The 27,681-nt window shown below is 36.4% G+C and overlaps 1 protein-coding gene and 1 pseudogene across 6 annotated transcripts in view; one reads left to right on the top strand and one right to left on the bottom strand.

The window, feature by feature from the left end:
• The window catches only part of USP9X (ubiquitin specific peptidase 9 X-linked), a 161,484-nt gene that overhangs the window by 71,871 nt on the left and 61,932 nt on the right, over positions 1 to 27,681 (bottom strand). For 4 of the 6 annotated variants that reach the window (XM_045994871.1, XM_045994872.1, XM_045994870.1 and 1 more), the window contains 12 exons: positions 23,300 to 23,445; positions 21,189 to 21,268; positions 18,934 to 19,046; positions 17,487 to 17,705; positions 14,707 to 14,822; positions 14,247 to 14,498; positions 14,037 to 14,175; positions 11,748 to 11,900; positions 10,522 to 10,626; positions 5,629 to 5,835; positions 3,953 to 4,089; positions 2,326 to 2,474 (listed from right to left, as the gene is read on the bottom strand). In XM_045994871.1, the coding sequence (XP_045850827.1) occupies positions 2,326 to 2,474; positions 3,953 to 4,089; positions 5,629 to 5,835; positions 10,522 to 10,626; positions 11,748 to 11,900; positions 14,037 to 14,175; positions 14,247 to 14,498; positions 14,707 to 14,822; positions 17,487 to 17,705; positions 18,934 to 19,046; positions 21,189 to 21,268; positions 23,300 to 23,445 (1,816 nt within the window). The remainder of the gene's footprint in view (positions 1 to 2,325; positions 2,475 to 3,952; positions 4,090 to 5,628; positions 5,836 to 10,521; positions 10,627 to 11,747; positions 11,901 to 14,036; positions 14,176 to 14,246; positions 14,499 to 14,706; positions 14,823 to 17,486; positions 17,706 to 18,933; positions 19,047 to 21,188; positions 21,269 to 23,299; positions 23,446 to 27,681) is intronic. The other 2 variants (XM_045994873.1, XM_045994876.1) reach the window with 1 other exon arrangement.
• On the top strand, positions 7,246 to 7,371 carry LOC123935624 (annotated as a pseudogene).

Here is a 27,681-nt window from a genome sequence, read left to right as displayed (position 1 = left end):
ATTAGAATTTCAAGTTCAGAAAACAGGTGGCGGATGTTACCACAGAAGTGACTTAATACTCTGGAAAGTTCACTATAACAGAAGGATTTTAATAGTTTTAAAAATTACTCAACCCCCTCTCCCCATATTTAAGGATCTGAGGACTGACCGTTTGGTATTAATCTGAAGAGTATTGTATTAAAGGAGGAAACGTTAGCAAAGTTGGGAGAAACAGAAGGTGTGTCAACGAATTCAGGGAACCGTCAGTAACAAAAATCCAAGAGCTTACTACTATGTGCCGGGCATTGTCCCAGCATACGTTAACTTGACCCAATATGTTTGTAGTCATTTTCAAATCTAGACAATCTCACTTGTAAGATGAGTCGTACCTCTCACTTTTTTGGAGCTACAGAAAATTTAAGGAAGGAAAACTGGGACTGCCTGGGTAGCTCAGATGTTAAGGAGGGAAACCTGAAGACTTCTTTTGATAATAAAATTGAGATGAGGCAATGACTCATGTAGAACTGGACTAAAACAAGCTTCGGACCCCAGTGAGGCTGAATTGCACATGCACCATTGACTCCTGACCACCCCAACAGCACAGTACTCAATTTCTGGCAATGAAAAGAAACATCACATACAAATGAAGTAAATAAAAATCAGCACTGCAGCACATATGATTTATACGGCCCCATTTTGGGGGGAAGGCCTACAATGGCATTTGTAAGGACTTTGTACCAGCAAGAGATGAGACCGTAACAAAGAATCTGCATTACGTTAAACTGAGCCCGGATGCTGGAATGACTTGGTGTATTACACAGAAACCTCCTATACTTCTCTTAGATTTTGGCTGCATTTGGTACAGAACATAAAATACATGATTATATTCCTATATTGCTCCAATTGTGTTGTCATGCTGCTTAGAAGGAACTCAGGCCTGAAATAGTACAAGACCACTGCCTGGTGCTTATCAGCCACCTGATGCTTAGACTGTTTACCTAGCTCTACAATCTGGAGGACTCAGCGGGCCCAGAGGTGGTAAATGGAAGAACCAAGGAGTTAATACAATTAGGAGGCATATCTGAAGAGCTGCTTAATTTTTCCATTATGTTCAGATAAATTTTAGATGGGAATATATATAGAGAGAGATATATCTATAGATAGCTATTTATCCCTGTGTTAAACAAATCCTATGATTTATAAGCATCTTGGGATTTTTTTTTTTAATATTTTATTTATTTGACAGAGAGAAATCACAACTAGGCAGAGAGGCAGGCAGAGAGGCAGGCAGAGAGAGAGGAGGAAGCAGGCTCCCTGCAGAGCAGAGAGCCCAATGCGGGGCTCGATCCCAGGACCCCGAGATCATGACCCGAGCTGAAGGCAGAGGCTTTAACCCACTGAGCCATCCAGGTGCCCCAGCATCTCGGGATTTTATTCAAGAATGCCAAGGGTTTGATCCTGCTCTTCAAATAATGAGTGTTAGAAATACTATTTTAAATATATAACTATTGGCTCCACCAGATTCTTACCTACTATAAAATGTTAAAATCAGTAGTATATGTTCAAGAACGATTGTGTTCAATTCTATTTCTAGCAGTGGTAGTAGAAAGTTTTCTTTCTATGGCTATGGCAACAAAGCTGGGCCTACAAGATGGAATCTGCACTGAAAACCCATCCTTACCCTAGGCACAGATAAACTCAATTGCCAGAGGGCAAAAAGGAGGATTGAAACAGAGCTCTACATATGGTAGGAACTTAAAAACTGGCTACTGAAACCTCAGGAAACTCTACCCTAACATGTTTAAACAAATTCACATTTTGAAAACCAACATAAACATACGGATTCTTGTAGTTTCACATCATTGTTCTTGTGAATTTTCTAATGCACAAAGTCTGAAAGACTTACAAAATAAGGATTTAGGATTGTAAAGGGACTATAACATAAACAAGAACAGACTTAGACAACATAAGTTTTCATGAAAAAATAAAGGTGATGGTAGTAAGGAAACAAAGGTTGAGAATAAATCAAGTACATTCCAAAGAAGGTAACAAGTAATGACACAACATAGGCAGGCAGAACTCCCGGAGAAGAAAAAGAAACCGATTTAACTAGGAGAGTGGGGAAGGCAAGCAATAAAGAAAGAGCTGTGAAGTGCTGGCTCGGAATTTATGGTGGGTAAAAATTCAGAGTAAAAATGGAAAATAAACTCACAAAGGAACACAGTTAGTAAGACCCATTATCGTCCATCTTTCAAATACTTGTGGTGTCCATTTGTGAGGTAACTGATGAAAAAAATGCTGGGAAGTTATTATTTCCCTTATTTCATGTGAGCTTATAATACATACCTCTAGCATACAGCCTCATGCTTTCCATATAAGTTGCAAGGTTTTCTGCTACCAAAGTAACTAGGGCATGATTGTGCTGAAGTTGATTGATTAAGTCATGACGGTAAAATACATGGGGACTTCGCTGAGTTTGACTGAAACGAGAAGAACTTAACAATATAATTAGGCAATTAAACTCCGTTGCATTCAAAAGAGCCTATACAATCTAAATTCTTAGCTACTACTTAAGAATGTTTAAATGGTTTTCTTCATGATAGAATTATACTCTTGGCTGTTACTTTAATAACAATATCAAGTAATTTAAAAGAAAATAATGCCTCAAAAATCAGACATTTACTCCATTATTCTTATTTACATGGAAACTATACATTAATATTCCCCAATCTCAACATGGGCATCTACTTCAATGACTAATCTCTACTCCTATACCACAGAAATACTAAAGCACTTGTGTATGTTAACATGATTATGTCCAGAATTATAAAACAGGAACATAACTCTCATCACAAACATTATGCCATAATGGTGAAGAATTTGATCAAAGAAAATGCTTTCTGTAAAATTTTATTTATTAGCCTTTCAAGGTACATTCTGGGACACTTGGTTTGTACATGTATTTGCCAACAGGTATCACCAGAAAGACATCTAGTTCCTTTCCAACCTGTTCTGCTACCTTCACTGAAAGCAATTAACCTCCCAGAGCCATTACTATTCTAGTGGAGACGAAGCCACTGTACCGTGAAAGAGTATGTAAACTACTCTTTCTACAACAGACAAATTAATTCATTTGAGAAAGGCAAAAAGGCATTATGTACAGTGGCCCAAAAATAAAAATGTCTCTCAAATAAATGTTACTATTAGTAAGATATGTGTCTGGATTTTCTCCACTGTTTATCCCTACAGCTTTTCTAGTTTCATATTTTTTCAAGCCTTTGGAAAAAACTGAGACAAAGTTCAACCATTGAAACCAAATATATATGGCCTTTTCTGTCTTAGGCATAATCATAATAATCTAGAGCTGCAAAGGATCTTTGTCAATCATCTAATTTTACACATAAGAAAAACACGTTTCTTTCGATTAGTAAATCTTTACAAAATACGACTATTTAGACACAATGGTCATAACCAGTAATTCTGACCGCACTATAAATATTTTTGGTACTACACCTAGTGCTCTCTTGCTCTCTCTCTCTCTGAACATTATTTTTAACTTTCCACATTAACTATTCCAACTCTTAAGAAAATACCAGGTCAAATTATTCTAGTAACCAGAATTTGGCATGTAAGATGATTATATTTAAAGACCACTATTTATAAATATATACATATATACATACATACATACCACTAACAGAAATTTAACTAAAATCAATCAAGTATTCTAAACCATATCTTATCATCTTTCATGAGTAATACAGAATATTGCTGATTCTGGTATTTATCACTTAACTTTCTCATCAATAAAATCAAGGATGTGGATATGGTATTGTCTTCTGTTCTAAATTAACCTTTCTCTTAGCCTATCAACTTTCTTTTGAAAAATTTGCTTTTGCCAAGTTACAGTGCTATTTTTTTTCCAATAAAATGTAAAAACAGAAATATTCAAACTTTCTGTTAAAAGCCTTACCTCAAATTTTGAGGGGCTTCACCGAACAAACTACAAATTTCTCTAATTTGTTTCAGTGCAGGAATTACCCATTTGTCATTTGTACGAAGTTCTTCTATAAAGCGATCTATCCACTGGATCTTCTGTGTGTCACGGTCCTTAAACAAACAAAAAAATGTTTTAGATAGGTCATACACAGGAAAACTCCATCTCCAATGATAAAATAGGGCTTCTTATAAGATTATCACAAGCATGTAATAATGGCAGAAAAGAGCTTAACAGTGTTAAAAAGTGTGAATACATTTTTATTTCACATTTACTACCAAAACGACAAAAAGTAAAACAGCACTATCCAATGTTTCAAAGAATTTTATCATATAATAAAATTCAGCAGTAACACAAAACCCCAACTGTTATTCTACATGGGATAACATTGTGCAAATAATGTATATATCTACATGTGCAAATAATAAATATCTACATGGGATAATTATTGTGCTAATAACTTTAGCATTGTGAGGGATACCAAAAATTTCTATTTTACCAAGAAAATAATGGTATGGCAACTAAGCTAAAGAGTTTCACCGAAAATAAAACTAAGGACATATGGACATATACACAAAAAGATGGACACATAAAAGTATTACAAACTCAAAATTATTTCAAATATGATCAGTCCTCATACCTTATTTACTCCTTCCCCTAAATCAACAGTAATCAGAAATGCAGGTTTCTGCACCTAAGAAGTTTAAGTTTGGATTACTTTTTGTGTGTGTGTATGCCTCTGTTTAATGAAATAATTTAAACTGAAGGTTCTTATTAGTATTTAATATACTAAATATTTAATAAACTGTCACAAGCAAATGTAGTTAAAAAAAAATCTGAATGGGATCTGAATCACATACACCTACTTGAGCTTATTAGCTCTCACCTAAATTTCAGTTCATCAGTGTAGCAAGCAGTTTTAAGTGGAAAATTATTTAATCAACAATCTTCATTTTACCATAAGTTAATAGTTAACATGATACAAATTAGAACGCAGGGAAGCTGTTGTGTGATTTGCTCACAGGCAAGGCTCAAAATGTTTTACTACTTAGAAAATTCTAGTAATTCTTAATTTCCCTGTGAGCAAAGAAAACTCAAATCTCTTACCTCTTAAGCCCCTCATCGGCTTTAGTATCTTATGATCTATTTGAAACCAGTAATTTTAGCACCATGCATTTGACAATATTATTACTATATAGCCTGGTTTTCTTTTTTTTTTAATACTGTCTTTCTCCCAAGGAGACTAAAAGGCTTTTTAGATGATACACAAAATTTTGACAGAGACCTAACATGAGGAAGGCAGACTTACATGAAGGAAGTGAGTCAAATTTTTTTTTTAATTTTTTAAGATTTTATTTATTTATTTGACAGACAGAGATCACAAGTAGGCAGAGAGGCAGGCAGAGAGAGGGGAGGAAGCAGGCTCCCGGCCGAGCAGAGAGCCCGATGCGGGGCTTGATCCCAGGACCCTGGGATCATGACCTGAGCCAAAGGCAGATGCTTTAACCCACTGAGCCACCTAGGCGCCCCAGAAGTGAGTCAATTCTTGAAGATCATTTCAAAAGTAACATCAAAAGATGTAAAATTATTCTAGATCTAAGCCATCCTGAGAATGAAGGTTAAGAAAACGTGAATAAAGGGTCACACCTTACCTGTGAGCAACTATAATCTAGTATTTTTATGTGGGCACTGAGAGCCAGGTCCATGATGTCTACAGGTACATCATCACTGTGGGCCAGATTCCACAGTAGATTCAACACTTTGTGCGCCATCACACCATCTTTATCATCTTCTGCAAGGCGACGTATCAGCTCAAGTAGTTTTTCACGCTGCTTTTTACTTGCATTTGTCCAACTGGCCTAGAAAAAAAATTAAAATGACATGAAAACAACAAATTTACCCATCAGTGATTAAATCAGGCATCATGGAATTAACTATATTCATGGGAAAAACACACCTGAGCACAGAAGTATTCTAGTGATAACTGAAAGATAAGGTAGGGCAGAATTAAACATGAGGATCCCCCCCCCCCAAAACCCCTCTGTATTTTATAGTTAAATACTTAACATCAGAGTTTTTCAACCTTGGTACTGACATTTTAGGCTGGAGAAATTTTTGTTGTTGGGGCTGTCCCGTGTACAGTAGGATGTTTAGTGGCATCCCTAGCTCCTACCCAGTAGAAGCTAGTAGCAACACTTCCTCCCAGCTGTGACAACAAAAATTATGTCCATTTCCTGCCAAATTATCTCTGACAGTGGGGGTGAGAGGTGTAGAATTGACTTGCTGAAAACCACTGCCTGAGATTCAGTATGTTATTTGTGACTTTAAAATTATACTAAGGGGTGCCTAGGTGGCTCAGTCAGTTAAGCATCTGACTTCTAATCAGGTCATGATCCCAGGGTCATGGCATCCAGCCCCAATGTCCCTCTGCCCCTACCCCACCCTGCTCTTGTGATCTCTCTCAAATCAGTAAAATCTTAAAAAAAAAAAATTGTGTTAAAAGATGGCAATGACAACCCGATACATACAAAGATTTTCATAATAAATTTAAAAAGCTGATGAGAAAACACTGTGCACTAATCATATGAAAACAAGATCATCTAACAAAGTCTGTTCTTAACCAATAAAAACAATTTCTAAAACGGTGCTATTACATTTCAATTTAGAAGAAAATACAACACTCATTTAAAATCTCCACAATGGGGAAAACAAACTCTGAAAATGGTATTTTTACAAATGCCCAGTTTATACAATGCACCTGGGGTGGGGTGTGTCTGATGGTGGCATGCAACGGGTAAAGGCCAGGGATGTTTTGCCAAATAATATGAGAAATGCAGGTATAAAACTGCTAATGAGTGTTTATTAGAAAATAAAGTGAAATCAATCTAATAGCAAACAAAAGAAGGATTGACTATGTTAATTACAGGAGATTCTTTCAATGGGATTATTACACATTTACAACTTGAATAAATAAGGGCTATCTTGGAAGACAACTTTGGTGCATACTTGCAATTCCTCACAGAACCCTCAAAATTACGAAAAATATAAAACCGTCTAAGGATACAGGAAAAAAACTGAAATATTAGATATTACAATTAAGAAGATCTTAGTGGGGCGACTGGGTGGCTCAGTGGGTTAAAGCATCTGCCTTCAGCTCAGGTCATGATCCCAGGGTCCTGGGATTGAGCCCCGCATCGGGCTCTCTGCTCAGCGGGGAGCCTGCTTCTTCCTCTCTCTGCCTGCCTCTCTGCCTACTTGTGATCTCTGTCAGCTTCGCGCAGTGGCAGTATCGTAGCCAATGAGGTTTATCCGAGGCGCAATTATTGCTAATTGATCTCTGTCAAATAAATAAATAAAATCTTAAAAAAAAAAAGATTTAAAAAAAAATTTTTTTTTTAAGATTTTATTTATTTATTTGACAGAGAGAGAGATCACAAGTAGGCAGAGAGGCAGGTAGAGAGACAGAAGGAAGTAGGCTCCCTGCTGAGCAGAGAGCCCCATGCGGGGCTCAATCCCAGGACCCTGAGATCATGACCTGAGCCGAAGGCAGAGGCTTAACCCACTAAGCCACCCAGGCGCCCCCCCCTCAAAAAGATCTTAAGAAAGGTAACTGAAAAGTAACTAGGCATTATATGTCTCCTGAATTAAGAGCACATGACCACCTATGATGTATTCTAGCAAAGGGAAAAAAAACTCCACAAGTCTGTATTTTATACTATTGATATAAAACAACACAATAATCATTAATTATAGCTTCTTCATCAAATAGATTGCAGGGAGAATGAAAAAGAAAAAGGGGGAAACTGTAGATTCAAAGAGAGTTAAATGACGGATACAACCAATTACAAAGTATGGATCCTGATTCAAACAAACGTCAAAAATAATGATCTGAGACAACTGAAGTTTAACACTATTTGACAGTACTACAGAACTATTGGGTTTTTTTAGGTACGATAATGATAATACAATTTTTTTCTTCATGTACTCATCTCTGAGGCATATATACTAAAATAATTACACACAAAATCGACTAAGGAAAAAATCAGTTAAGAACACCTATTCAGGGGCGCCTGGGTGGCTCAGTGGGTTAAAGCCTCTACCTTCGGCTCAGGTCGTGATCCCAGGGTCCTGGGATCGAGCCCCGAATCTTGCTCTCTGCTCCACAGGGAGCCTGCTTCCTCCCTGCCTAGTTGTGATTTCTCTCTGTCAAATGAATAAAATATTAAAAAAAAAAAAAAAAAAAAAAGAACACCTATTCATCCAAAGCCACCATATGGAGCCAACGACAGACTGGGAGAAATTCTTTGCAACACTTGAACTGATAAGGACTACCACTGAGAATGCCAAGAACTCCTACAAACCACTAAGAAAAAAGCCAAAAGGGAAAAATTAGGAACAAAACTGCAATAGGGTTTTCACAAAAAAATAAAGCAATATATAAAAAGGTGTTCAACCTCATTAACCATCAAGGATCTAAGATCCAATACCACAATGAGACATTTCACACCAAGCAGATTGTCACAAATCCAAAATTCTGACAAAAACAACTTCTGGCGAGGATGTGAAAACCTTGATGGGACTGTACAATGGTATAACTGCTTTGAAGAACAAAGACTTACTTAAAACTAGACTATGCAAATACCTATATAAAAATTAATCAACATGTCTGAAATCATTTGGTTCCAGTCCATAAAGAACTACAAAGTGACCTGGACTTCAAGATTCCTTGGAATCATCTTTAGGAGAAAGTTTCAATATTTCAGAAAACAGTGCTTGTTATCAAATAACAAGTGCTTTAGTAAACACCTGCTTAGCCAAGGGGAGGGAAAAAAAGAATGCAATCCATGTTTGAACTTAGACTATTATTATATTTAAACTATCCTTAGAAGAGGAGGGTTCAGGGGCTGTAACAACAATTGACCTCTTTCTTCTTTTCTATTTCTATCATGGCCATCTTGATCATGTACCGTGCCAATTCGGAAGTCATCTCAAGATTAAAACTGAATGGCAATTAACTTTAGAGTACCCATGATAATGGATTCTATTATTTCCTAAGCTGCCTTTGATAGATTTCAAAATGAATTTTTCCATAAGGCAATTATTTACAACTTCAATATACTTAAGATTCATCTGAAAATGTTGCTTAAAATACAGACTCCCAGGCCCCATACCAAGCAATGCAGATTTAACTAGTCTGAGGTATAAGCCAGTAATTCACATTTTTTTCTTCTATTGGGAAATACCCATCAAGAAAGGTATAAATATATACCATTACTACAGTACATAATGTAAACACCTGTGTAACAATTACCCAGGTCAAAAAATAACATGGTAAGCAACATTCCAGAAGCTAGCTGGAGTCTTAATCTGAAGTTTATGTTAATGCAATCAAGGTATATGAATTGTGTGATTTTATTCCTTTCTTCAACTTTATTAGACTCATCCATGCGGTTGAATTGCTCCAATCTGCTCCTTCTCACTGTTGTGAACTATTTCACTGTAGGAAGAACATTCCACAATTTATCCATTCTACATAGCCATTTTCTTGCTTGCTATTACAAATAATTCTGCTGCAAATGTTAAAGTGTTATCCTGGCACACATATGCATGAGTTTCTCTAGAGGATATATTGAGAAGTCAAACTGATGAGTCATGAGAATTCTATACTTTTCAAGAAATACCAATCTATTTCCAAGATGGTTGTGGTAACTTATGCTCCCACCAGCAGTCAGTATAACTTTAACTTTAAACAAGATACCTTTATCATCCAATGCCAGTTGTTAATACAACACCCCTCAACCCTCGTGAACACTGCTATTGCCATCAAGTCGTATGTTCTTAATCCACATGTTCACCAATTATACGGTTTTTACAAACTCAATACTAGCAACCATAGAGAGACCACAACATAATATGGCCTTAAAATGCAGGTATCGCTATAGGGGCACTCTTGGGCTACCTTATAAATTACATTTCCATTTGCCTGTGCACATCACCCCAGGATACCAAGCTATTGGTAATCCCGTTATTGACACTTTATTTTTTATTGCAACCAATCGTCCTTCCCTGAAGTCCTATAGAGCACCTGAACTTATTAATAAAAATTCAAACTGCTAGGGGAAAGGAATCCAAACTCACAACCTGAGTTTAAAAGATTCCGTATTTATGAGGGCTATTATTATAAAAATGAACATTAAGTTCTCATTGGAGGGAGCCTGGATGCTCTTGTCATTAGGTGGCTGCCTTCAGTTTGGGTCATGATCCCAGGGTTCTGTGATTGAGCCCCGTTATCGGGCTCCCTGCTCAGTAGGGAGCCTGCTTCTCTCTCTTTCACTGCCCCCTGCTTGTGCTCCCTCTCTCGCTGTGTCTGTCAAATAAATAAATAAAATCTTAAAAAAAAAAAAAAAAGACCAATTCCTTCACACCAGGAATTGTTCAATAATTTCTATTAAAGTATTTATTGACTAAGAGCAACTCACAGATCTAATAAGGTAACTTTGGTAATTTCATGAAAACGAAGTGGCACTACTTTTCTATGCTATTACCTTAAAGCAATCAAAAAGATGATCAAGTTGTTCAGGAGAAAAATCCCATGCTAACTTTGCCAGTAGATCATGTACATTCTTCACAATGGCTTCATGCTTCCCTGCCTATTGAAAAACCAAAGAAAACATAGCATATTAGAATTTGAACAGCAGATAAAGTTGTGTATATTGACTGCTGACAGCTATTAATTAAACTATTCTTACCAGCTTCATCTAAAGGTAGAACATAACAAAATTCATACATTTAAAAAATGCTTTAGAACTGGCCTTTAAAACCTGACAAATTAATTCCTTGATATACATGGTTAATGTGTACTTGGGAATTCTTGTGAGCCTTTATCCGAATTTACTGAATTTAAACGGGCCAATTTTAACACTGCAAGTAGGAGAACAATAAGGCACACCAATGGTACTGTTCCAAAACTGGAACCTTAAGCACTCAAAAGGAAAACTGAGTGTTTCCTTGGCTTCTACAGACTCAAAACATGAAGCTTGTAATCTAAAACTCAACAATACTTCCAAGTGATCCCAGTAGAAATCTGACATTGAGGTAATCAAAGGAATCACCTAGTTTCTAGCTCTGAAACCAAAAATTTTACTTTTCTTTCAGAAAAGCTATAAATCCTTTGGATTATTACAAATCTACATAAATAAATCTAGTGATTTAACTCTACTGACACTGAAGTTTTTTTTTTGAATTAAGTTTAAGAAGAAACTAATAGAACACTGTGTGAATAAAATACTTCGGTCAAAAATTTGTAATGAATACTAAAAAACAAAACAAAAAACCCCTACAAATTGCTAACCTGTACCAAACATATGCAACTGATGAATATATTTAAAATATTATTAGCTGTTTTGGGGTGCCTAGATGGCACAGTCGGTTAAGCATCCGACTCCTGGTTTCGGCTCAGGTTGAGGTTGAGCCCTGTGTCGGGCTCTGCACTCAGCATGGAGTCTGCTTAAGACTCTTTTTCCCTCTTGCTCTGTCCTTCCCCATGCTCTCTCCAAAATTAACTACATAGATCTTTTTTCTTTCACAAATCTTTAAAAATATGTATTACTGGCTATTTTGAAAAGATTCTTGCTAAGATTTCTATAAATCATGAGCATTTAAATGTACCAGAAGTCAAACAATATAAGCGTTCATCCTGTTTCACAACTACTATTTAGTTTTTAATATCTTTCTTGTAAAAAGCAAAGAGTCACCATCTGAAACTTCTTACCTGTGCCGCCCAGATATTATCAAGATCTTGTAAAGTCAGAGCTTTTTCTTTAATGACAAAACGAAGAATCTTCTCTAGCTTTTCTACATACTGTGGTTGATGCAGACTGTCTCGCAATACTATGGATAAGATATTGTTCTGCTGTATCCATTCCTAAACATAATTCAAAAAATTCTTTTAAAGAAGAAACTAAAACACAGGAGCTTTTTAAAAAACATGTATGAAATATCATTCACACTTTAAACATTAGTAGGAATTTAAAAAAAACAAATAGACTAATGTAATAGGTTTATGTGCTGTTTTAATTCCAACAATGAAAAAAACCAGTAATTTCACAGAACTTAATTTTGCACATACAGAAATGTTTCCATGAATCAGAAATAGTGCAATTATGAAAAAGATTCTACTCCAGGAGTGCCTGGGTGGCTCAGTCATTAATCATCTGCCTTTGGCTCAGGTTATGATCCCCGGGTTCTGGGATTGAGCCCCACATTGGGTTCCTTGCTCCGTGGGAAGCCTGCTTCTCCCTCTCCCACTCTCCTTGCTCGAGTTCCTCTCTCACTGTCTCTCTGTCAAATAAATAAAATCTTAAAAAAAAAAAAAAGAAGATTCTACTCCAGCACTTACACATAAAGGTGTTATTTAAGTACAGCAAGCACCATGGTTTAGACAGAGTGGGCAACAAGATCCATTTCAAGATCTTTGGTTTCCTTACACTGGTTGTGATTTTGGTGAAAACATGCCCTTTTAATTTTTTGATTTATTAACCAATTATGCTACTACTGCTTATCCAGTAGCACTTTAATCTTCCAAACAATCCCAATGAGGGAAATATTATCCTATTATGGAAGAGTAAACAGGCTCAGAAGTGTTAGAAGTGGAACTGAAAATAAGGCTACATGCTTCCCAAGCCTGTGTTTCTGTAACACTACGCTATGTTGCTGACTGGCATTTATTTTCTATACCGATAGAAGAAAACTGACTCATGATACAAAAAGGTAACAGCCCATATTGTGTAATTTTACAGTATTCAACTTAATGAGAATAATAAAGTATTAAGCCCCCAAATGTGCTGGATAAGCACACTTCTCAGGTGGTAAAGGTCCATTTTTATTTCTAATCTGTTACAGGTACGTTTGTAAAACACAGGCAGTATGTGGCAATGTCAAATTGCTACAGAAGTTTCTAAACACTTGATGCCATTTTCTGTACTCCTCTAGCACTGGCAATGGTTCAAGGACCAGAAGCCAACCACAGACCATACTCTGAGAAGCAGTGTTCGGCCTCCCAACAAACTAGAGACACAAATCACATATACAAAATCAGATGTTTAACACCTAACCCCTAACACAGGGCCAATGTCTATGCATCTTCCACATACTCTTTATCACATCCTAATCGTTGTTTCCCCTATTAAACTGAGGCTGCCATGAGAGCAAGGTCAGTTCTGTTACAGATGTCTGTTCAGTACCGTCAGACACTATGCACTAAGTTATTCCTCCAATATTTTTTAAGTGGCATACTTACGTATTTTAAAAATACAAAATAGAGAAGTATCTATGGTAAGGGGCGCATGGGTGGCTCAGCTAGGTCTTGGCTCAGGTCATGATCTTATGGATTGTGGGACTGATCCCCACACCAGGCTCTACACTCATTGGGGAGTCTGCTGGAGATAGTCTCCCTCTCCTTCGCTCTTTCTCCTTCTGCCCCTACCCCCACTTGTGTAGCTCTCTAAAATAAATGACATCTTCCCAAAAAAAAAAAAAAAAAAAAAAAAAGCAGGATCTATGGTAAAGTTTCCTAAACATTCCACGTTAGAATAGTATGAACAGAAGTGCTTAAGTGAGGTTCTTAAAATAATAAAACATTAATTCATGTATGCCTTATTCCAGTAATTGTTTTTCCTGTTTTGAGATCTGTAAGTGGCATCAGTGAAATGAACAATAGGCCACTTCATTCATCAGGTACCAGATACTATCCAATCTATCCCCAAGATAACCTTTATCTACTCCACTTCAACCAAACCCTCCCAACAAGCTTATAATTACTTTGGAATACCTACATTCAGCACTAAGTTTATCAAAGATGTGCGAAGCTACCTATATCACTACCAAATTAGCTATGTTATTACAAAAAGTTCTGAGGATTAAGAGTCATAAATCAGTCTCAACACCTCCCAGTCTCAAGGTTTTCTTTAAAATGTTATTATTACTACATTAATAAGCAAAGCCATTCTAATTTTTGCCTTAGGAAGATTTTTACTCATGAAAGAAGAACCAAAGGACTTACTGCCATTCGTTCAGCTGTGAGCCACTCTTCCTCCTCAGGGTTACCATGTCGATGAGTGTAGTAAGACACACTAGATATCACCTTATTAACTTCATTCAGTGCATTCATCTTTCCATTGAAAGACGAAATTTGCAGTAATCTAGAAGAGAAATTCAGTGTTAAATAGGATTCTAAATATTCACAGTTTATTTCAAGAGGAAAACATCTTACCTAAGTATCATTTTTAACCTAAATATTTCTAAATTTTTTACAGTTTCTTCTTGTCCTGGAACCCTTGAAGCCAAATTCTTCAAAGATTTAATAATCATTGAAAGGGCATCATTTTTGGCTTCATTCTTTGCTTCTTTTTTCAGCTCTTCATCAGTTAAGTTTTCTAAAAACTGTGGAACCATTTCTATTACTGGAAGAAAGTACTTTTTCACTGTATGAAGAGTGAGAAACTCATAGCATTGCCCAAATGGTCTGAAAGAAGAAAGACAAAAAAAACTCTTGTAATACTCACTTTCTTACAATCAACTAGGACTAAACTCAGACTTACTTACATTACTTTTAAAAAAATCCAAGTTATCAGTTAAAGAGGAAACCATACTTGAAAAAAGAAAATTTTTACCAAGGAATTAAGTAGCAATTCCTAGAACACACTGAAGATTCATCTGAAAACATAACTTACTTTATAAGGGCTGCAATTATTTGAACATTTAATGCTGATCCATTAATAAAACGATCATGCAAAATCTGGAACCCATTCAAAGTGCCGAACTTGTTGAGAAGATCCACCAGCCAACCCTGTAATAGAGTTAAAGAAAAAGACTGACTTCCTACTTTTAAGGAAAAAAACACCATCTGAAGTAATTTCTTGATTGAAACAAACCAGAAATAGGAAATTCAATAGAAGAAAATTATGTAAAATCATCTTTGAAATAAAATATTACATATTATTCACAGTAATCCTGTCTGTGAGAAAAAAGCATAAGCAGCAGTACAGATCAGATCAGTAGGGCACAGCTGGTTTTACCAAAAGAAAAGAGCTGGTGAACAGGAATTAGAAGCCATGTTTCTATTTCAGAGATGCCATTATAGAATATATTATTATCTGAAAGTTATTTTTTAAAGTTTAGGGGGATAAAAAAAAAAACTCTTTGAAAAATAAGAAAAGGATATTTGGTAACCTATGATAATATTTGAATTCATTTTTAAAAGTAAAGATTTTATTTATTTATTCATTTGATGGAAAGATAGAGAGCCCAAGTAGGCAAGAACAGCAGACAGAGGGAGAGGGAGAAGCAGGTTCTCTGCCAAGCAGGGAGCCCAAGGCAGGGCTCCATCCTAGTACCCTGGGATTATGACCTGAGCCGAAGGCATACGCTTAACCCACTGAGCCACCCAGGTGCCCCTTAAATTCATTTTTTACTGTAGTTGTAAATTATTAAACGTTCCCTATAAATACAATAATCTGAAAGCCTGAGAGCAAACTATTAATTAAAAGCTAACCACTGGTATTATATCTGTTGCTCTTAACTAGAACATACTGGTTGATGCTTTTGCTGGCTCACATGAGTGCCCCAGTTCTCAGCTTAGAGGTAAACACAATGCAGTGATCGTCTTTCAAACTGTTCCCTAAGGGACAGCAGTAACTAATGGTACAATGCAACTGAAATAGCCAATGGTGTGTGGCGTTAAAGCATGCTTACATGTAAAAACTTAGAAACAAATCAAGAGATTATATACAGATCTAGAATCAAATGTATCTAAAAATTTATGTACCCAAGACAACCTTTTACACTTTGGTTTCTTCTAAAAGACCACATTTCAGAGTCCACTGAGGGAAAACCAAGGGGAGAAAAAAAAGTAATTTTGCTACTAAGTCCTTAAGCAAAAATAACTTCTACAGCTACTCAAAAACAAAAAAAAACATGTCTAGGACAAAGGGAAAATGGAAGTATAAGGTAACTGCTTTCAAACAGACAATATGTAAGCTAAAGGTAGTTTTGATAGGATTTTATGTTGAAATCAATTAAATTCTCCACTAAATGAACAACGCTTTTCTATGTAAGTTCATTATAGTATTTTCCTACACTTTTCTTTGGTCTTAAGAAGCTAATTCAAAACAATTAAAAATCTGAGCATTTTAATTCCCAGTCCCTTATGGCATTCAGCAATTCTGTATTTCCATTTTCTCAAGTAACTGGAATGAGACTAACAGCCCAATATACTCAATAGTTATGTATACATATATGTGCACAAAATTTTTTTTAAAAAGTCTAAAGCTAATCTTCCTTTGTTTTCAGCTATAACGTATCGTTTAACACATTTTGAGAATTTCCACTTTTAAAAGAATAAACCTAAAGTTTTATGCATAAATTCAAATTTTCCTGGCTGGGTTTTCCTTTTTATAAGGCCCACAATATTAAAAAGTCTCCCTAAAGGTGCACCTGGGTGGCTCAGCTGGTTAAGCATATGCCTTCAGCTCAGGTCACAAACCTAGAGTCCCGGGATTGAGCCCTGGGTTGGGCTCTCAGTGGGGAGTCTGCTTCTCCCTCTTTCTGCTTGTGCTCTCTCTTGCTCACTCTTCCTCTCAAATAAATAAAAATCTTAAAAAACTGAAATAAAAACTCTCCCTAAATTCTGAAGATTAAAAACTATATATTATCTAATATTTATTAAAAGATGAACAGTTTAGATTTTTTATTCTGAATACTATTTATGCCAATATAGATAATTTACATTCGAGAACTTTTACACTGATGTGTGTGTACATACACACACACACACACATATATATTTCATTACTATTTTGCTTTCATTTAGAATTTTTAGAATTTTACTTTAATGCCACATTATCAGGCATTTGTAGGATATATACTTGATCCTGAAGTCAAAACATTAGAATGTCAGTGATCATGGCCTTGGGTCAAAGTCCCCTCCTATTCTATTCTTATTAATGAGGAAAATTATGGCGTGCTTCATATAACCTAATTTATGACTATTTCCCAAAGGGCTGAGCATAAGACAATGGGAACTAACTACATGGAGAAAGCTAAAAGAAAGAAAGAAAAAAGAAACAAACAAACAGGGGCGCCTGGATGGCTCAGTGGGTTAAAGCCTCTGCCTTCAGCTCAGGTCATGATCCCAGGATCCTGGGTTCGAGCCCCGCATCGAGCTCTCTGCTTGGCGGGGAGCCTGCTTCCTCCTCTCTCTCTGTCTGCCTCTCTGCCTGCTTGTGATCTCTATCTGTCAAATAAATAAAATCTTTAAAACAAAAAAAAAAGAAACAAACAAAAAAACACAATTCAAAACAATTTTGACAGTTATGCTTCAGTAAAGCTGGGGAAAAAAACAGAATCCAAAACACAAAATAATGCAAAATATTTTGTGTTTTGACGTCAGATCTTTTATTGCTCTGTGGCAGAGCAAAACTGTATTAATTATGAAAATAACAAACCAACACACTTTTGGTGATCGAGGGTCTGGAGAACGAGCAAAGAGTTCATCTTCAGGCAACTGAACACTTGAGGAAACAGATTCACATGGACGTGTACCATTGTAGATATGGAATTTGCAATGAGGATTTAAGGCCATGGAGAGAAGTTCTAGAAGTGGAAACCAGTCTTGGGACAACTTGGCCACACATAGCTCCACCAGGCGATGAGTATTGTTGATAATACACCTCTGTTATATGAGGAGGAAAGGGCATTTGTAAGATCAAAACATTGCCAACTCCAAATAGAAGTATCTTCCCATCTTAACTGTATTTTAACTATGATCTCTCCATATTTTTATACTGATCAAATGTTTAATACTGGGATCAAACGGATATACCAAAATGCCAAAATTAACATTTACTATCCTTTATATAGTACTTACTTAAAAAAGCCATTTGCAACGACTTATGAAATGAAGTAAGCACTGCCCTGTGTCTACAGACAAGATCCAAATTACTATTTTTTCCCCCCTCTTTGGAATTTGTACAGAAGAGGCAGAAATTCTAAAATCTACACAATATATTAATTACCCAAGATGGAATAGATTTGTTATTGTCTGACAGCATCTCCAAAGTTTCCATTTCTTCACTTACAAAGTTAGTAAGATGATGGGATTTTTGTGCTATGGTTGTATTTGAAAAATAGTCCACAGAGCACAAAAATATCTGCCTCACTACTTATGACCAGATTTCCAGAGTGGAATAGGGAACAGAGACTTGGAGTACTTACAGCATTTCATCAATCTAAGATGCATGTTTTACTTTTTCTCTCAAATTTCATTTTATCTTATAATCAATGCAAAGTAGTTTCTTCAACTGAAGGTGTTGTAAAGAAAAACTGTGTCTGCTTCTGCCAATCACTTGGGCATACCATGAACTTTAGACCATTTAAGGATTTTTTTGTTTTGAAAGTGTAATTTGATTTCAAATTACCAAAAACTCTTTGAATAGTGGCCTGTTGTTTAAATTCTCAGAAGACTTTTTATCCCTCTAAGATGCCATGTTTGAGACATACAGGTTTCTTTCACATCTTTCTGTATGGTTAAGTTTCTCTACACTGACCCTTTGTGCCCCAGATACTAGATTGCCCATCTTGGCTGTTCTCCTTCCTTAGTGGTACATAAAATGAGTCTGTGGTGCATCTCACAATTAATGAAACGTGGTGACTTGGCTAAGGTCACAAGATATTTGAGAATCCAGGAGAGTTCTAACTCTAAACCTCACACTCCAAAAGATCATGCTTCCTTTGATAGAAATTATTATTTATAACAAGTATATTTTATGTGCCTCAGTATTACACCCTTTAATTCAATTAATTTATCAAATATACAACCAAATATATATTTTACAGATATCTGAGAAAACATTCGCAGGCATCACTATGAAAATCTGATTAAAGTCAAATGCAAGACTCACATGAATTTCAAACTTCCAGCCACTCACTGCCTCATCTGTAAGGATTTTAGTGAACGATATTGTTAGCCCGTCTCGGAAAAATCGCTGACATGCTTCACTTTTAACATCAAGGCCTGAGAAAAGGGAAGAAAAATTAATGTAAAGAAAGCATTTTTCTGATTGTCTGAAAATGCCCAATTACATGATAAAAATAAAACTTCACTAATAGCTAAGAAGTTCAGACCAGCTTTGGAAAAAACTTACACCATTATCTATTGTTAAGAGGTCAAAAAGATAAATAGACAAGTATTATCAAAGTTTCTATGTGTCTTAAAAGGTAACTTATTCAGAAACAAAATCTCTTTTTTTTTTTAAGATTTTATTTATTTATTTGACAGAGAGAGACCACAAGTAGACAGAGAGGCAGGCAGAGAGAGAGAGAGAGAGGGAAGCAGGCTCGCCGCTGAGCAGAGAGCCCCGATGTGGGACTCGATCCCAGGACCCTGAGATCATGACCTGAGCCGAAGGCAGCAGCTTAACCCACTGAGCCACCCAGGTGCCCCAGAAACAAAATCTTAAATGAATTTTAAAACTACTTAATTGTATGAAAGTACATCAAACCAAGGTTTGATAAGGTGAATTGAAAACATTTCAAATTAGGACACTAGACCTTAAATGTAAAATGATTACCAGTACCACTGAGAGGGAATCTAAATGCTTCATTGCATTTTACTCTCTGAAAATAAAAACTTAGAAAATGATGTTTCACAACTATTTTTAAAATCTTATTTTGGCTGTAAATGATCCATTAGACACCAATACCCTTACACTACTCTACCTAAGTGTTTCACTGAGTAAGATAAATTGTTTTGTCTCAGTGTCTTTCACTGCCCCACATCTATGCTTCTTTATAGCTTTGCTTCATTTCATCTGATTTCAGAAAGGCAACTGAGTCACATGCCCTCCCTGGCCAAACACAGAGAAAACTTTTTTGTTAAGTATTATTTTTTGGTCTTAGAGTATGAGTTAGCACAGGGTTGTACAAGGGGTGCAGAGGGAGAGAGAGAGAGAATCTTAAGCAGATTCCACACTCAGTGCGGAGTCCTGAGTTCATCAGGGCTTGAGCTCACCACCCTGGGATCGTGATCTGAGCCAAAATCAAAAGTCAGACGCTAAACCAACTGAGTCATCCAGGTGCCCCTTGAAAATCTTTAACGTTTGAGGACAAAGTGGAAAGTTATTCAATTTGTATATAAAGTGTTCTGTGATTCTGAACTGTGCAGAAGAGAGGACTTTTAAACTCAGCATTGTATTTAAAAAACTTGCCCAAAATAAGCCACCGTCCCAGAAAAGAAAGATGGGGGTGGGAGGCTACATGTCCAGAGAATGTCAGTGAATATTAAATGAAATACCATTACGTGTTCTTACATATCATTATAGAGTCAGGATCTAGAACATGCCTGGCATAAAAGTCTTCAAAAATTTGCTCAATAAATGTGCAAACAAACAAGAAATTTGGTGGTAAGTAACTGCAATCTGGAACTGTATTTTTACAAGATTAAAAAGGTGTGGAGACTTTTTTTAAATGAAGGAAGGTAATTATTCTTTTTTTTTTTTTTAAGGAAGGTAATTATTCTAAGACAAAGGAAATATCACCCTTGCCACAGAGTGAAACTGACGTTAAGCAGATTAATTTTTATAATAATCAACTTCAACTGTGATAATCCTAATGAGAGTTAGAATACATCCATGGCTAACCTATTATAGAAACTGAATTCTTATTACCATTTATCTTAATCTCCAATGCCTCAAAAACGAAGAGAATATTGTAATAGTTGTCCTTTGCTAAGAGAATTCAACTATACCTAGAGGAGACCAAAGTAATTAGGAAATATGATCAATTCCAACATCAAGCTTTCACTTCTAGACAAGGTAAAACACTAGACCTCATCTTTCAAGTCTTTTTATCTTTTGGGGAAAAAAACTCTTAATTAAAATAATTAATCAACATGTAAACTAGACAGTTTAGTTTAAAAATGAATATACACCAATTTTATGTGAACTTCAGTGAGTTCACGGACATGCCCTGAAGGCTGTCCAAAGGCTCTGAACCCTTGCTCCAGAGATATATGATAAGCCACAACAAAACTTTGTGAGGTGTTCTAGTCCAGGAATATCCAGTAAGTGCTTATGACAGAAAACGAAGTCTTCAGGAATGAAGTGAAACTCTATTAGTAGCATATATTATGAAAAGCGTTAAGAACATCTAAACTTACCTTTTTTACTAAGATCAATAGCAGCTTCTAAAAGCACTTCTAATTCCCCTTTCGGCAAAACTGGAACCACCCATCGAGGCCTAAGAGTTTTAATAATATAAAAAGCTGTTTATTGGTTGTACTCTAAAGCAATATAAATGAGTTACTAATTATAACTACCTCAGCATGAAAATATTAAATATTAGTATTAAAAAACATTAAAATATTAAAACAACCAGGTTGACAGAATATCTGCTTTGTGAAACTAAGCTCCATCTGTCATCTCTACAATTTTCTTTTAAAGAACTGTCAAACAAAAGATAGCGGGGGGGGGGAATTTTTTTAATATCATAGAACATAAAACTACAATAATCAAGTATCAATTAAATAGATACCTACTGTTCAAGTTCATAGAAAAGTGCTATTTCAGAATTTGTTATAATGAACCTCTCGGCGGTCTTCCATTTCCTCACAAAGGAGAAAAATTTAGGTGGAAAATAACAGAATTCTGCTTCAATTCATAATTTGTCAATTTTTCCTGAAAGTTAAGTGAGATGCGGCTCTCCAGGTCTCTCTGCTTCCACAGGTACCCTTCTCCCTCCAACAAGGATGCAACGTGCACCCAAGTGGTGCTTTCTCTGGCCCCAATGACAGCCCAACCATCTCTGAGGCTGTCCTTCCCTATATCCCACTGCTCCCAAAACTGGTTTTGAGGAAAAAGTGCTCCATGACTATGTAATCTATTAAAAACAAATGCATACCACCTTTGTCATTGTTTTTATTCACATTAAAATATAATTTGTATTTTTCTTCCCCTGAGAATTTGCTAATATGGAACTTGGTGCTCAAGTCTGTATAAGAAGCACCCTTTACTAACAACCTCCAGTCACCAGACAGAAAGAAAAAGCAACAGTAAAACCTTTTGCTATGTTCTGTATAGAGAAAGAATAGTGAGGGACATTAACTTTACAGGATTTCTGTTTTTTTTTTACTACAATTCATTGTATACCATTATTACAGGCATCTACTGGAATCACATTTAATATGTTCTTTCAAATATACTATTAAAAACTGTGTTAAAAATAACAGGAAAATTTTCAAGATAAATGAAGTGAGGAAAGCTAGTTACAAAATGATGTAGTAAAAATCTATCTGTAGAAAAAAATCAATACAAAATGATAGTAAACATAATGTGAAGAGCATACTTCTTATTGTAGGTAATTTTTTGTTGGGCTATGTGTACAGAGGGATATTGCAGAAATTTATCAACACAGTATTTCCATGTTTAATAGTACATTTTATTACTTATGTAATCCGAATTCTTTGGAAAAAAAATATATAAGGAGTTTCTATTTCCCTTCTATTATATAAAATTAACAGCGTTAACTGATTTTTAGAAAGTGAAAAACAAGAAAATTTAGTAAGGCAAATGCTTATATGTGTATGTATTTTCCTACTTTCCTTTTTAGGGTAGGGGAGGGGATCTGTCACACCTCCCTAGCACTCACTTGTTGAGCCCACAGCCATGTGGGGATTCCCCTACACACTCTTTCCTTATCTTCTTTAAATCTTTATCTTCCCCTGTACACAAGCTTAAACTTTCACTCTAAGTCTTCCAATACAAGTATAAAAAATTACACTCTGAACTTGCCCCTGAGGTGAAGATCAAGAAAAACAAAGGGCTGAGATAGTTAAATGCCTTAGACTAGTCAAGGGTTCCCAAGAGGCAGGCTCTGAGGAACTCAATGTTCTAATGACCTGGCTTACCTCAGGACCATGCAAAAATTAAGAAAATCATCCAACTACGGTAGCAACCAACAAACCAAAAAAAGGGAAAAAAAATCTTCATAAACTCTGAAAGAGGGAAATCACATATATGGTTCTACTTCAGAAACACACCAGCTTGGGTCATCATCATTAATCTGAAAACCTTTATTGACACTGTTACTCCCTGATTAAGATCATGGGTTACAAAGCACTTGGTAAGCACTAAGATGTTAAGGCTTTAAGGAAGCAATGTGGCTACTGTGGTATTTCTGCCCACTCTCTTTTCTTACTACTAATTAATATGCTGCAGAACTGCTGGATTTCCTGTGTATTGCACACTTTAAGAAAACAAAACAAAAACTCGCCTATTGATCATGTCATCCAACTTTGCCAGGTCAGTATGCGGAAACGCAGGTTCCTCATCTTCAAGCTGTGGTGGGGCATCACCTTGACCTTGTTCATCTGGGGGAGTTGCCGGGGAATTTTCATTGGAAGAATCAGGCGATGAAGTCTTAATTAAAAATTAGAGATTCCATATTTAGGTTTCTATAACATATGTACAATATCTAATAATTCAAACACCAACACAGATTAGGGTAAAAGAATAAAATTTTAAAGATAAAATCATTGTAAACTTAAAATGTTTCAGGTATTCCCCATGCTATTTTTTAAAAATAATTTTATTTAATCTTTAACACCCTAAGAAGTATTGAACAGCCATTTAAACAAATTCAGTTAGTGAGTAATTAGCCCAAGGTCACACAGTTCCAACTCTATGGTCAGGATTCGAATCCAGGTTTCTCATTATATGAGCCCTGCCACAATAGGAATTATTGTATAAATATGAAACAATGCATTTCACATTTCACAGATGGAAGGTTCTGAATTATAACTTTCATTTTTTAATTTGAAGGGGAAAAACAAATTTTATTCTATTCAGCAATTTCCCTTGTCTCAAACTACTACCCAATTATTAAAACTGCATGGTTGTGGTTTCTAAGTAAGCCACGTCATTTTTTTTTTTTTAAAGATTTTATTTATTTATTTGACAGAGAGGGAGATCACAAGTAGGCAGATAGGCAGGCAAAGAGAGAGGAAGAAACAGGCTCACCTGCGGAGCAGAGAGCCCGATGCGGGGCTCGATCCCAGGACCCTGAGATCATGACCTGAGCCGAAGGCAGCGGCTTAATCCACTGAGCCAAGATCTTATTGATTTGACAGAGAGAGAAAGAGGGAGAGATGAGGGCACAAGCAGGGGGAGTGGTAGGAAGAGGGAGGAGCTGTCTCCCCAGTGTGCAGGGAGCCCAATGTGGGACTCAATCCCAAAACTATGGGATCATGACCTAGCCAAAGGCAGGTATTTAACTGACTGAGCCACACAGGTACCCCTAAGCCATGTCATTTTCAACAGGTCTAATTTTACTCACTTTCACTTCATTCTTCATTTTTAGCATATCCTTCTCTTTCCCCCTTTAGATGCATATAATATTTCTGCAACTAAGTAAATGAACTTTATGACTCTCACATTCTTCTCTCGAGAGCAGATGGTACTGTCTCTTTTAAATTGAACTGACCTAAATTTTAACCTGATTTTTACTCATGTGTTCTTGAATTTTCTACCCATTGTAGGTTGATGGCCCTTATAAAAGACGAGGGATCCTCTCCTATCATTTCAGCATCAGTAAATGCTTGTACTCAAGACAGCTGGGTATATCACCATTAATATGTTCTACTCACAAATTTTTTTTTTTTTTTTTTTTTTTTTTTTTTTTTTTTAAAAGATTTTATTTATTTGACAGAGAGAGAGATCACAAGTAGGCAGAGAGGCAGGCAAAGAGAGATGGAGAAGCAGGCTCCCTGTGGAGCAAGAGCCCGATGCGGGGCTCGATCCCAGGACCACAATCATGACCTGAGCCGAAGGCAGAGGCTTAGCCCACTGAGCCACCCAGGTGCCCCTACTCACAAAATTTATACATGAACTGATAGAGCTAATTTGCAACCAAATGGTGAACTTTTATTTAAGATGGTGAACATCATCCGGAACAGAGCTAATCTCAAGAAAAATAATGAAATCTATAGCACAGAATTCAAGTGTTAGAAGCCCAACAGAAATATTAGCACTTAAAATATGTAACTCAGGGGGTGCCTGGGTGGCTCAGTGGGTTAAGCCTCTGGGATTGAGTCCCGCGTGGGGTTCTCTGCTCAGCGGGGGGCCTGTTTCCTCCTCTATCTGCCTGCCTCTCTACCTACTTGTGATCTATCAAATAAATAAAATCTTTAAAAAAATATGTATGGTTTTAAAAAACCCTTTCCCCTGGTATATATTTAGAAATAATAAAGATACAATAATGAAAACATCTGTAATACCACAACAGACAAGCACTGCTGACACTTTCAATTATTTCCTTGCAACCTTTGTTCTATGAGCCAAAAATCCCATCGAAATTTTAAAACTGGGATTGTATCTGCTTAAGTCCATGCCTCTTTCCATTCAACATTTGAGTATTTTCCCACATCATTAAGAATCTTTTTTAAAAAACTAATGGTCACATAGTATTAAATAAGTTAATTAAGAGAGATTTCTTATTGGGAGCCTGGGTGGCTCAGTGGGTTAAAGCCTCTGCCTTCGGCTCAGGTCATGATCCCAGGGTCCTGGGATCCAGCCCCACATCGGGCTCTCTGCTTCTCAGGGAGCCTGCTTCCTCTTCTCTCTCTGCCTAGTTGTGATTTCTGTCTGTCAAATAAAAAAATAAAATATTAAAAAAAAAAGAGAGAGATTTCTTATTTTGCCACTTTTATTGCCAACATAAACAGAGCTGTGGGGTGCCTGGGTGGCTCAGTGGGTTAAGCCTTTGCCTTTGGCTCAGGTCATGATCTCAGGGTCCTAGGACTGAGCCCTGCATCAGGCTCCCTGCTCAGCAGGAAGTCTACTATTCCCTCTTCCTCTACTGCTTGTGCTCTGACAATAAAATCTTAAAAAAATAAAACATAACAAAACAAACCCAGAGCTGTAAAGAGGGTTTTTTTTTAAGGTTTTCTTTATTTACGTGAGAGAGAGAGAGAGAGAGAGAGAGAGAGAGCATGAGAGGGGAGAAGGTGGGAGGGAAAAACAGACTCCCCATGGAGCTTGGAGCCTGATGTGGGACTCGATCCTGGGACTCTGGGATCATGACCTGAGCCCAAAGCAGTCGCCCAACCAACTGAGCCACCCAGGCACCCCAAAAAAGGTTTTCTAAAATATATAAACCTTTGTGTTGAACTTCGGTTTTTCTGTAGGATAGGTTCCTGGAAATACAATTACAACAACAATATAAACTCTTTTAGGGATACTGACATATATATTGCCAAAGTACATTCCAGAAAGTTTGCACCCTCCTAACAACTGCACCCAAGAGTTTTCAGCCCACAATACCTTTGCCAAGGCTGTTTCATTTAAGACCAAGTTCTACTACATACCAGAGGCAAAATTTTCCTTCTGTGGAAATTATATATCCTTTCTCCTTTAAAAAATTATACATCAAGTGAAATTTTATATTGATCTTAGAAATTCCCTTTATGCCAATATGTAAAAAGTATATTCCAAAATGGATCCACGAATTGGATAATGATTAATGTTATGGTTATTACTCCTTGGTTCAAAGGGTCAAATCTTGTGAAGTAACTAAAATCCTAATTTTAAAAAGTAGAGAATAAGAAGGCAAAAGTGAAGGATTCTACAGATAGCTAAGAATGTAGTTGTGTTTTAATCACCAGTGTTCTCAAAAAAACCAAAAAACAAACAAACAAAAAAACACAACACTCAACCGCTATTAGACGGAAGAGAAGGTAATGCAGATGCATTAACAGGTGGATATCACAAACCCAAGAGCTCTAAAAATTATCAAGTGTACTTTAAAATAAAAGTGACATTAGAGCAAATGTTTAGTATTTGTTTAAAGCCATGCAAGCAACAAAACACTGAAAAAGAACTCAGAACTCCATGCACAATACACGTATAAAACAGAAAATACAACCGAAACGGAGTATTATTCAGCCATAAAAATAATGAAATCTTGCTATTTTCAACAACAGGGATGTTTCGAGAGGGTGCAATGCTAAGTGAAATAAGTTAGAGAAAGACAAACACCATGATTTCACTCCTATGTGGAATTTGAGAAACAAACAAGGACAAATGGAGACAAACAAAAACACTTTCTTTTTTTTTTATTTGCTAGAGAGAATACCAGCAGGGGCAGCACAAGGCAGACAGAGAAGCAGGCTCTCCCCTGAGCAAGAAGCCCAATATGGAACTCAATCCCAGGACCCTGGAATCATGACCTGAGCCAAAGGCAGATGCTTAACCAACTGAGCCACCCCAGGCATCCCCCAAAAAACACTTTAAAAAAAAATTTTAATTTCAGTATAGTTAACATACAGCAGACTCTCCAACATAGAGAACTGGTAGCTGCCAGAGAGAAGGTAGGTAGGGGATAGGTGAAATAGATGAGCACTGAGTAAGGTACGGAACTCTGCCTGCCTCTCTGCCAGCTTGTGCTGTCTCTCAAATGGATAAAATCTTTTTTTTAAAATAAATAAATAAATAAGTAAAATAAAAATAAATAGAGAATGAAATATACTGAAATTCTTCTAGCTCCTGGTTTAAAAATAGATTCTTTGGCATCCAACACAAATCTCTGTTTAATGAAAACTGAATACTAGGTAACAAATTTACGACACTAAGACTTAATGATTCTGTGCGCTACTTGTG

Source organism: Meles meles, chromosome X, assembly GCF_922984935.1.
Source record: "Meles meles chromosome X, mMelMel3.1 paternal haplotype, whole genome shotgun sequence".
Classification (NCBI taxonomy): domain Eukaryota; kingdom Metazoa; phylum Chordata; class Mammalia; order Carnivora; family Mustelidae; genus Meles; species Meles meles.
Note: the sequence above shows the minus strand (reverse complement) of the source record. Positions and strands in the feature narration are given on the sequence as shown.